This window comes from Nylanderia fulva, unplaced genomic scaffold, assembly GCF_048542155.1.
Source record: "Nylanderia fulva isolate GAGA-0341 unplaced genomic scaffold, ASM4854215v1 Scaffold17, whole genome shotgun sequence".
Lineage (NCBI taxonomy): Eukaryota > Metazoa > Arthropoda > Insecta > Hymenoptera > Formicidae > Nylanderia > Nylanderia fulva.
Window position 1 is genome coordinate 3567199 of NW_028189945.1, and position 12718 is coordinate 3579916.

The following is a 12718-nucleotide window of genomic DNA, read 5'->3' on the forward strand; positions in this document are numbered from 1 at the left end:
TTTTAACCAGCAATGCAATACAATATAATAATCTCAAGATAGCACTATATATTCCACATTCGTCCTAATTAAGAGATATATCCACGTGATCATTTATTATGCCTTCTATATTTAAGATAGCATTTCCATCGTCCATCCAGAACCGAACACAATCATACGAGCGTGCATGTGTAGAGAAAAAAAGACTTGATGACGAGATGCACGCATGCGGTCGCGAAGGAAAGCGCAGGTTATCTGAAACGAGCGGACGTTACAAGACCGCGTGAGAGTGCATAGCGATCGGTTTAGATGAGCTTTTTGCTCGTCTGGCTACGAATCCGGTTGATGGATGGTCCGCGTGGTCGTAATATAGTCGACATGCGAATCGGTTCGCTGATTCCCCAGCTCTCGATCTCCTCCCTCGAATTCGCGCTTCGACGACTCGCAAGCAACCTTCCCGATCGCGAAATGAAGACTGACAAAAAAATTCAAGATCGTCACTTTTTTCGTTTCATCAAACTTCTTTCGCATGAGCGAAAATGTCTTTCTTCTCTTTATTTCTAACAGCACATTAATGTATTAATTTAGCTACTAAGAAGAACAATTTTTAAAGCAAGAGAGAGAGAAAAGAGAAAGAACAACTTATTATTTTTCAGTTTTTCAAAAGAATAACAACTTAAAAAATATTCTGTATATCCAGTAATTCACGGTGAAAGTATAATAAAAAGTGCTTTCGGCAATGAAGGCTGATGATTTCGATTTCAAGTTTAAGTTCGACTCGCGCTCGTAAGCTAGAAATTTTTTTCCGGCAAACTTTTCAACGCTGCTCAAAAACCTGTTTAAGATCGTCATGCACGGTTATGAACACGCATAATATCGGTTAATGATTCGCCGAAAAATTATTAATTAATATTCCAATTATATAAAGGCAAGACAAAATTTTTTGCTACACAATTTGTCATATTTTTATTTTAACTTTTTTATTGTTGTACCTATATTGTTCCTATGTAATAGAATTTTTACGAGACAGCATTCAATCATTTCATTGAAATTGCAAAGTGAAGAATATAAGAATGCTTTAATTTGAAAATATGACAAATATAGATTGATAAATGAATAAAAGTTTTATCTCCATCTAACGTAACTAATTGTAAGATTCACATGTAAAATTACACAATGTGAACAAAGTATGAAAAATTTAAATTGAATAAATATAAAAAAACAATTATACAAAAAATAGTACATCTGTATAAATTAATAAAAATTACTGCTAATTTAAAAAACATTTAAAAATTCGAGAAAATCTTATTTAAATATATCTTTAAATGCTACTTTAAGAACAGAGATGTTTATTATTTGTTATTAATTTATTTAAAATGTCTGATGCATCGCATTTTTTGTTATAATTTTCTCTTCTCTAAAAGAATAAGTATTAATGTGCAATAGTTAACCTAAAAATGATAAATATTAGAAAGTAGACAAACCGAAGTTTTCATATAATTTCAAATAAGTACGCGATTTATAGCATCATCATGAAATAGCATCATATATATCTGACAGACTGTATGATGGAAAAAAAGAATGCATACTAATAATCGTTCATCCGCTATTCATTTTGTCTGACAGTTTCATCAGTATTCCGTCAAGTTAGACGATAGAAAGAACGATAATTTCCCGCTGGCCGTAGAGAACCGCGATCGCGAATAATATTTCCTGGCGCATCCATGAACTTTCCCTTTCGCGCGATTCTACAGGACTAGGATCGAAAGAGAATCAGGAAATTCTTCTATCGGGCTATCTGTTATTGCAAAAAATTTACAAAAAGGCTTTCACCCAGGAAATAAAACGTCCGGCAAAATGAACGGATCTCTGTCATCTCTCGATGTAATCGACGTATAATAATCATCAATTCGCTCGCCAAGATATAATGAGAAATACACAAAAAAAATTGAAAAGAATTTAATATTTCATATTGCGAGAGGAAGAAATCGTAGAGATTATATTGTGAATGTTTGATATTTAAAATATACAACATAAAAAAAACGTAGATTGTAAAGAGAAAAAATATAACTCTCCTACAAATATATATATAAAATTTTTAATTATCTGCAATTGATAATTTACGACAATAAGTTTAATACTGAAATTGTTATAAACCAATCTATATTATAATATATAATAAATCAGAAAAGGTGTCTTAATTTATAATTATAGTTCCAAGTTAATTTTTTCAATTGTTTTAGAGTTTCTTTACGGATAGAGAGATATTATTTTTAGCGAAAATATTTAAAAACTCGCGCGCACAACTGGCTGATAAAAGTCAAGGCGATGCATCGAGATAATCTCGGGCAAAATAACACGTTACAAGTCCGATGAGAGCCCTAAACCAACCACATTACAGGTACCATCGCGCGAATGCGATCGGCCAGGATTTTACACGGTGAATCTCCCCCTTCGTCCGGAGCTATTTCTCGCCGTTGTCCAACGGCGTAATGACGGATAATGACATAGGCTGTATAGAGCCGCGAAACGAGACAGAAAGGGAGAGAGAGAAAAGGCTAACTTCTATAATATAAAATAGCAGGAGCGCCGCGTTCGTTCACCGCTCGCTCGTTCGCTTCACCTGTCCATGCTGCATCGAGTTGCATGTCTGTTACACATATGCGAAGCATATTGCAACGCGTCTCTTTGAGTTCTTATTGTTAGAACAGCGCATTCTCGTTATACGACCGTCGCGTAAAAATATTTAACGTCAAATTACATATAATCATTCGAAAAAGTATTATCAAAATTATTAATTGTAGATATTTCTCTAAATAGTGCAAGCTATAAATAATTCGCAAACTATGTTCATAGATCTTGAAAAAAATTGTTAGAAATGAAAGAAGCTGTACAGTATTATAGTAATTATGTTAATTGTGTATATGAGAGAGAGAGAGAGAGAGAAAATAATTATAAATAATCTCTACATTAAAATTTAGAGAAGCAAACTGTGTTAACTCAATACTCCCACAAACATGTAATATTTTTCTCCGCATAAAAATATAACGTATTAGTAGACTGCAAGTTAATAACTTGGGTAATTATTTATAATTAATATTATCGCTACAAAGTATAATTGCTAAATAAGCGAATTAATGTAAACACTAAGATAATCATCTCCGTTAACACACGAGTGATACAAATTTCATAATATTGCGGCTGCTGGTTCGCATAACAAGTTTCGCGGATCCTTATCGACATTCTAGCGATAGGACCTCCTTTGGAGAACCGACTTGGAGAGAGAAAGAGAAAAAGAGAAAGAGAGAATGCGCGATTTCCACCTCTCTCTTTTTCCCTCTCCAATCTGTAAGTATCTAGCATGCTACGAGAGGGTTACATTCACCTGCATGGCCGACTGCCAACCGATAATTATCCCACTACTCTACGCATTCTTTTTTAATTAGTGCGTACACTCGTCCCTATTACATTCGTCATGCAGAAGCCTCACTTTATGATTCTAATGAAAATAATTGAAGGGTTAGATGAATAATGTCTACTATTCTTCTCTATGAGTATTTTTCTCGATTTTTTCTCTCTTTAAGAATTATTCGCGTAAATGCAATTGTTGAAAAAATGCTAAAGATATAGGTACACACACATATACATATATTTCTATAATATATTAAAAATAATATATAATCGCGTGCTGATCTCATGAAAAAAATAGAAGATATAAACGAAGCATACACAAAGAACCCTAAAAGCTTTGATTAAAAACCGGTTAAAATGTACTCTCTTATTTGCCGCTACTAAAAACCTGTTTCGAGACTAAACGATTTCTTTTAAAAGGGTTAAAATTAATCTAATTGGAATTCATAAATCCAACAGTAGTCAATAAATGCAATGATTTAGCCAAAATTTCACTGCTGCATTCAACGAACAAAGTATACCTATGCCAAAGAATTTTCACACCTCGAAGCGTTAATTAGTCTCCGAGAAACAAGTTTGTTCTTGAAAAAAGTATAAAAATATAAAAAATGGAAAAATATCCCCCTCCCATTCTTCTCTAGAGAATAAAGCAAATCCAGTTCCGTTCGAGAGTTCGATGTATCGGCGAACACGCGAGTTGCACGCGTTTTTCCTTCCCCTTCCCGTCTCGATATCCTTCTTATTACGCCTTTAACGCCTTTACGCCAAATGCGGGAATGCGTTTTTTTCTTTATTGCTACCGGTTACGCGCCATTGTGCCGTCGATGGAATGTCACCGATACTTTTAATCGTGTGTACGAAGTAACGAGCGTTATGAAAGGGGACCGATTGAAATAGCCAAGGTGTCCAGGAGACTCAATGAAAAAAATTCCCTGATTTTTTCAGATTTTCCAAGACCAGGAATTCATTTTTCCCCTGATTTTTTTAGTACTACTTTTTCCAAATATATCATTTACCTATATCTATATATGATCAATCACTTAAATGTTAAATCATGAAATCCTTGAGATATTTTGGCAAACAATGGAAAGGTTCGGAAATTAAAACAAAAATTTAAATCAATTATACAATCTGCATGGTATGTACGATAATCGAAACAAACATTTCACTATAAACTATTTAAATAATCACCTTTTTTTATTTATATTATATCAAATTTTTAGTTTTGTTTCTATCAAACACATTGAAATAAAATAACACGACGTTAAAAATATAAATTAACGAACACACTGTAAATAAATTGATTTTTAACAACACAGCAAATTAGCGTGCTGGGAGTCAAAGAAAAGTTTATATTTATTTAATAAAAAATTTCAAATTATTGAGACAAATGTAGAATAATATGAAAAAATCCAGATAAATAGTAAAATTTCCTGACTTTTCCCTGACAATTCCAGATTTATATCAAATTCCCTGAAAATGCCCGGTTTTCCAGATTTCTCTGGCCGCTAGACACCCTAAACGAGCGTTATTAAAAGGAACCGATTGAAATAAATCGCGGCTAAAGAAAACGCGCATTCCACACCGCAAACAAACGGACGAGTTGCGAGATGATATAATTATCGCGACGAGAAAGAGAGAGATGACGCATTACGAAGTTGATTAATAAACACCAGACTGGTTGATAAATCGCGATTTTTTCCCCGCTAATGGCCGCGACGTCGAAATCTCTCTCGCGATTACCTGATCGAGACAATCGTTTCCGCGGTCGGTGATAATCATCTGAAAGATTGGCGCATGCGATTAGTTTGGAGATTAACACGGATTTCAAATCCTACTAATTTCGTTCGCTTAAAATAAAAAAGAGAGCTCTCTTACTTTCGCTTAATTACCCCATTCGAAGGATTAAAAAGTTCAAATCCTTTTCGCGAAAATTACAAAACAGATTTGATCTCGTAACGTGATTTACAATCGTGAATAATGTCGGTCTCGCGGATTTCCTTTGGAACAAAAACGTACATCTTGCTAATTGTCTCTTCAATCCGTTCTTTACCTTAGAAATGTAAAAGTAAAAAATGGATGGATAATAACTCACACTAGAAAGTTTTATTGCGATAAAATTTTATCTCACATTCATAAGATTGTAGCATAGGTTTAAGTAAATTTGAACAATTATTCTTAAAAAATACAATCTCATAAAAAGCCGTTATATATTGACAGACGACTCTTGTTTATCACTTGCATAATTGAAACAACAGTTTTCTCGACTGCCACGTGTTTCACATCGTAATTTGCTTTATTTCTTCGACGTTATCTTGTAATAACTGACTAAAGCGCATAAATCAACTTGGCATTTATCATCGATATTATTATTGCAAAACTGATAATGAGTTACAACTTATAACTGCAAACTTTTCTTAGACAGAAAAGTAGGCAAATCTGTTATTTTTTTACTATTGTAATATAATCATATAATATTAAAAATTATTTATTGCATTATAAGAACAGTGATAAAAATAAATTAAGATAAAAAATAATTTTGTTTCAGTAAAATGTTACACAAGTATTAAATTTGTTTAAAAATTCTACGTTTACTTGTGTATGGTCTACATTTGTATTCATCAAGGAATTCTCGTAAAAAAATATGGCATAGCGTTACGATCTGTGGTTACGATATATTATTTCGACACGCTAAATAATAAAGAAAAAATACAAAAAGGAGAAGAGCACGCGCGAGAATTCTTTCGTTCAATAAATCTGCCGAAAGTTTGCCCTGAGGAAATTTTTTCGGTCGGCTCTCGCGCGGTAGTAAAGAGATTTTAACTATTCATTGTTCTGGTATAATAACAGGAGCGAAATAACCGCGCGTCGCTAAAAGAGAAAATGCTCGTGGTGGAACGCACGAGCAAAGATTCCTAAGCACAAGTTAATGTCTCTAATTATGACCGGTTATAAAATTATACCTTTCGCATGAGTAGGAGTGACCGAACGCGTTTTGGTCAGATCATAAATTTCCTCCAAAAACAAAGAAGGAAGAGGGGGCCAGGGAGAGGAAGAGAGGACCAGCATCGCCGTCGGAATTTCAAGTACATTTTGCACCACGTGCGAAAAGATTATCAGTCTTTAACTTTCTCCGGAGAGATTCACTTGACGTAAATCAATTCGCGAATTTTCGTCGCGGTTCCTCCTCGAAACGTACGTCCTTGAAAAACGTTGCGCGAATACTGAGCGTCGGTAGTAAACATTGCGCAAATTATATACGAAAGAGGCAGCGCTGACACGGTCTTGGAAGAAAAGTAAGCGTTATATCTCTGAGCGTAATACGATTTTGCAATGTTTGCACTGCAAATTGCGGTGAAAGTGGGTTCAAAAAATATTTACCAAATTGTATATTTGAACAAATCTAAAATCAACTTTTTCGTTTCAGATTATATTTAATACGAAGCTTTAATTGTATGTATACTTCACTATACCTTCGACTTACACTTATATTAAGTGTTTACTTATTAAATTTAAAAATCTCATTTTTAACCAAAATTTATTTTACTTCTAAAATTTATTATTTCTAAAAATTATTTTTGTCCAGAATTTAATAAATTGTGGATAAAATTTATCCTTTTAATTTAATCAATCAATATCATGGATAAGTTTGCTTTCACTGATATTCTCTCATATATATATAACATTTTTTTATAATGGCTTATTGCGGAATCGTAAAAGGTAAATAAAAATACTACAAATTGGTACGTGATTTCACGATTATAGGATGGATCGAATAAGCTGCCGAGAGTAATTTTATCTTAATTAAATCTCCCACGGTTATCTAACGTTGCATGTACGCCGAGTATTCTGAATCTTCTTAGAAAATTGCATTCTATTGCAATCTATTCTTCGCAGCGATCCTGGCAAACTACGCGAGTGAATGCTGTGTCGGTAGTCCTCTGATAAGGTTTACTATATCTCATAATATAAATCCTGTTATCGAAAGCCGAAAGAAAACCATGAGTTGCACTTGCAGTTCGAAATATAACGCGCTTTCTATTTGAGTTAAATTAAATTCTCACATTTATCATCTCTTCATACGCGTTATTAATTAAAACCGATCTTTATAGATTTTATAAAATTATTCTTGGGATTAAAAGGATTCCAAAGTACACACAAGAAATAACGATCAAAGATTAAATATATACGATCAAAGATTAAATAAATTAAATATAATCAAAGATTAAATAAATTAAATATAATCAAAGATTAAATAAATATAAAATATGAAATGTATTATATATGATTTTAAATTATTATAAATAGAAGAGATTTTTATTCTATAAATTAACTTAATTCTTATTAACTTTTATTTACAAATTCTGACTTTTACTAAATCATCATTTAAAAAATTATTAGCTTCAATTTATTCAAAAAATTTATTAGCTTCATTTAATTAAATTAATTTATTTATTAAAGTAAGTGTGTGTGTGTGTATAGAGTTCACAAATTATTCATTAAAAATATTCTAAATTTATTAAACAATTACTAAAATATTCCCATCATTATGCACATATTTTAAAATAATCAACATTTTACTAATTATCAGTGAAATTTGATAGCGTAGTGTTTAGTCAAATTATTATTTCTTTAATGCTAATTAAATAAAGCTAATCATTCTTTTAAATATAAATAAATGAGAGTTAGAATTTTAAAAAAATATGAAATTAATTTATAAAATTATAAAAATCTTTTTATCACTCCAAAATAAGTTAAACTTGTGAGATGCAACATCTCATAATTTATATTAAAGAATGTTCAAGAAAAAGTGGTAGAGCACGTGATGTGCAAAATATTTGCAGAAAATATTATCGGAGCAGTATTTCTTCACTTGTGAAAGTAGAAAGATATTGTCATTAATAAAAAAAGTAATTACAATACAAAATAATACACTAACATTTCTCGAAAGTTAGAGAATTTTGACATCGATACGAATTTATAGGTGGCGCAAAGAAAAGAGTGATAACGGAACAAAATCGAATAAATTTCGCGAACGCATCGGATATCTTATGGTTCCGGGTTGCACATAATTAGTATTGCGTGATTTATTAGGAATTACCTCTTACGAGTTGTAAATAACACTAAGGAATCGTAAACTCCGCGGTCATTAAATAAACGCCCGCGGCTGGCGAACAGTTATCCGTAGGCCACGTTCGCACGAGATCCCTCCTTTTCGCAGCAGCCTCGACACGTACATATTATTCGCATCAAGATTGGAAGAGGAATTTTACACGGTGCCCGATGCCAGAAACGTTTTCCGCGCGCATCCCTCCAGCACATGCATATACGCATTCGTTGCAGTACGCATTGTTGCACGTTGAAGAACGATTGAATCGCGGAAAGTTATTCGATCTCGGCGATCTTTCGGGAATACCAAGTTTTCTTTCTATTTTAGTTATTTCAATTTTTAACAAAATAACTCAAATATATGTATAAAGATTAACAATCGAGATCTAATAAATTAATGCAAAAAATTGCATGAGAATATTCTTGTAAAAATAACGCAAAATATTTGCGAGTGTACATGTGTGTACACGGATACAATTTTCTCTTAGAATTTACCCTGAAAATCATGATAATCGTGAGACAATATAATATTGGAAAAATTTTTTTAAATTTCTCTAATTAATATTTATCACAATAAAAAATATTAATATGTACATAATTAATTTTACTATGTACATAGTAATTTTACTACTACGTACATAGTAAAATTATTATTAATCAAACATATTTTATATCTTATTGTAGTAGATATATATTAATATCTTTTATTGTGGTAAATATTAATCAAAGAAACTCTTATGTCTTATAAAATTCTTCCAGTACCATATATTGTCCCACGATTACAGTGATTTTTAGAGTAAATTCTAAGAGAAAATTCTTTCTGTATATGAACAAAATGTGAAACATTATCTTTATTAAAAAAAAAAAGATTCTATAAATTTATCAAACAATCTGTTATGCGAAAATATCTCCATGTGTGTGATCATATATTTCAAAATAATGAATATATTATCATTATGAAACATAGTCGTGTAGAGATTAGTCAGATATTATATTAATGCATCGTTATGCATTGAATTCAATGAATTATGAAGCAGATGCTCTTTCTCACAATCAGCTGCTTTCTCTTTAATAAATATCAATTGCGCCTGAAAAGTTGTAATGTGTGCGAAAACATCTAAACCGCCATTTATCGTTTCAGAGAATCACAATCTATTAATTTCAAGCAAAGCAACAGTCTCAATATTTTTCTTACGCCGCGGCGCGTTCAAGCGTGCTAACGAGTCATTGACGATGATCTAACGCGAAATGCAATCATCGCGAAAAAAAGTCCGATGTAGAGCAAAATTTATCTCTATTGCACTTATCGCGTTCGGCTGCCAATAGAAAGTGCGATCGCGCGAATAATTTGTACTCGCAAAGGGGACCTCGGGGTGAAAGGGTTCGTCAAGTCTCACCGAGACATTCGCACGTGCGCGACGACGTGCTTCCGCCTTTCTAAGTGCATGCAAATTAATCGATTTAAGATCGGGACGACAGATGCGGCTCAACAATGAACGCATTTTTAAACGTCCTGAGAAACCGGCCCGACTCTATTATCGGACTGAATTTAATTACGACACTGTACACGCATCGCAAACGCGCAACGAATCATAGGTAGCGTTTGAAAAGTATCCATCAAGTGAAATCATTTGACTAATATTTAATTCGAATAATAGATTAAAAGTAAAGAATGTATAAATGTGCATTCGTTAATAAATTTGTGTGAAAGATCATGTATGAAAATATATATAAATAAGCGACATTTATAATGCAAATGGGTATATCCTACTACATATTATCACATAATTAAATTGTACACAATAACAATATAATAACATTAAGCAGAACATCAATATAACAAGCTCTCGATCTATTTTGCGAAAATAAATTCTATATATACATTAAGATACATCATCGTAAATATCAGTAATTTTTTATGTAAATGTAATTATTTTTAATGGAAATAAATAGACTCGTTCTTTTGGAAATATTTGATAAATTTCGCAATCTTTCTGATTTACAGAGAATTCTATGGAGTATTTTACCGCGATGGAAGATGAGCGAGCGTACTTTCACAGAAGCAAGCGAGTGCAAAGGTCGTTCTTCATCGGCAAAGCCGAGACGAGCAACAAAGTTCAGGCATTCACCGTCATTGCAATAATCGCCAGAGAGTGCAAAAATCCTCATGCGAGAATGAAAGAGAGAAAAGTCGATAGATAAGGATGCAATGACGATGAAATGTCTTAGATGTGCTCTTCTCTCTTTATCTCACCCTTCTATATTATTATATTTTTATATAGGTAGATGCATTTTTTGTTATAAAGCATGTAGTATGAAATATAATATATTTACTAAAAGTAACTAAAAGTGATAATTATAATTATATTTTCATTACTGATGTAAGAATAATAAAAAAAATAATTCTTCTATATAAGCGTAATTACCAGTAATTTAATATTTAATTGTTTTATTATTGTATACTTAATAACACTTTGCACAGTTTGAATTTTTAATGTTTTGTTCTCTTCTTACTATTTCTTGCATATAATTTGATATATCCAATATCATAAATACATTTTTATATAATTTATTAATGTTTTAATTAATGTAGATATTAAATTTAACTGAATCTTTTTTTCTAATATTACTATATATTAAATTATTACATTAGAGAGAGTAATTAAAAAATTATGAATACATAAATGCTCGTAAAATTAAAAATCAATTAAAATATAAAGAATTAAAAAATAAATTATCTTTTCTCGCATTTTTACTCTTCTCATTTCTCAATCTTTTTTTATTTTATATTATAATATTCATCATAATATTATATTTTTATATTACATTAGATAATTAAATTAAAATATTATTTTCTCATAGAAAATCGAGGGTTGATAAAAAATTTCGATGATGATCGATATATAGATCGAGAGCGAATGAAAAAAACAAAACCAACCTTTAGCAGAACGCGACCGCTGCTCACTGGACACCGGAAGCGATTCCAGGTTGTACTCCAAGGTCGCGACATCCTCGGCGCGCGCCAGCACCAGCAGCACCGCGGAAGTCAGCAGCAACGACGTCAGGAACACTGTCCTCACCGATGTCCGGCCGATGAAAGTCATTTTTCAATAAACACACTTTTCGAACACTTTTCCGCACTCCCGAGCCCGGGGTCGTCGCACCGCGGTCACCGCGCGTCGTGTCGCGATCACATTTTCCTCGATTCACTGAATCCGGTGTTATCGAATTCACTTTTCGCGCGCGATACTTTTTATCCGAGAATCTCTCGACCGAAAGACGAAAACGAAACTGCGACGACCTCGAAATGTCGACGACTTCGAAACGGCGCGAACGTCGACGTCGTTCGGCGTCGGTGCTCCATGTGAACTTAGCCGCTGCTCGGATGAAGAATCGCGACGAACGTCACTTATTAATAACCGCACTATTTTTTTTGTTTCTTCGGATTCGCGCGGAGCACACGACAACACGATCGAAGACACGAGGGCAGGAGAAGGACGAGGGAAGAAGGGAGGGGAGATTACCGTAGCTGTCAGCCGGTAGCGCGTGCTACTGTTTTGAAAGAAGTGTGCGCCCACCGCACTAGTCCATGCTGCACTGCTACGCCGCCGTCAGGTGTTTGAAGCTAGCCGCCGTCGCGCGATCGAGCCGCGCCATCTTTCGGGCGCTCGCCGAAACGAACGCGCGCGCACTTCACTCTGTCACGTGAGCCGCGCGCTCACTATGCCGTCTCCCTCCCCCGCGAGTCCCCCCTAACCTCGATCGTTTCATTCATGGAAACACTCGCTTTTCACCACCCATGCTCTCTCTCTCACTCGCGCATGCGTCTACTTATATCGTTCCAGCGCGTTGTATATTATTTTTATATTCAAATCTCATAAATATTTTCAGATCTATCAAAATATGCTTGTGTATATCAAATGGTCTTTAGAGCCTTTGAATATTTTCGTAATGCCTTTTATGTAATATATATTTAATTATATATTTAATAATATTGATATATTTAATAATATTGATATATATAAATAATGATAAAGCGATAGCTCGCATTTTGATCGTAGATCTGTCATATCTCATTAGATAAATCGAATAATTAAGATTTGGAAATTAATTCTGAGCTTGAATCGATATTAAAAGCGTGAGAGTTTACCTTTCGCGTCGTAGGTACGGAATTCGCGAGGTGCAAGATGCAGCAACCTTCAGTCATCGTCTCCCTCGG

General features: G+C 33.3%; 1 protein-coding gene across 1 annotated transcript in view; it reads right to left on the reverse strand.

The window, feature by feature from the left end:
- Positions 1–12201, reverse strand: part of LOC114938133 (uncharacterized) — a 175474-nt gene extending 163273 nt beyond the window's left edge. Inside the window, 1 exon segment of the mRNA XM_029311903.2 lies at positions 11438–12201. Within this exon segment, the coding sequence (XP_029167736.2) occupies positions 11438–11603 (166 nt within the window). The 5' untranslated portion in view covers positions 11604–12201.
- Positions 12202–12718: the final 517 nt, after the last annotated feature.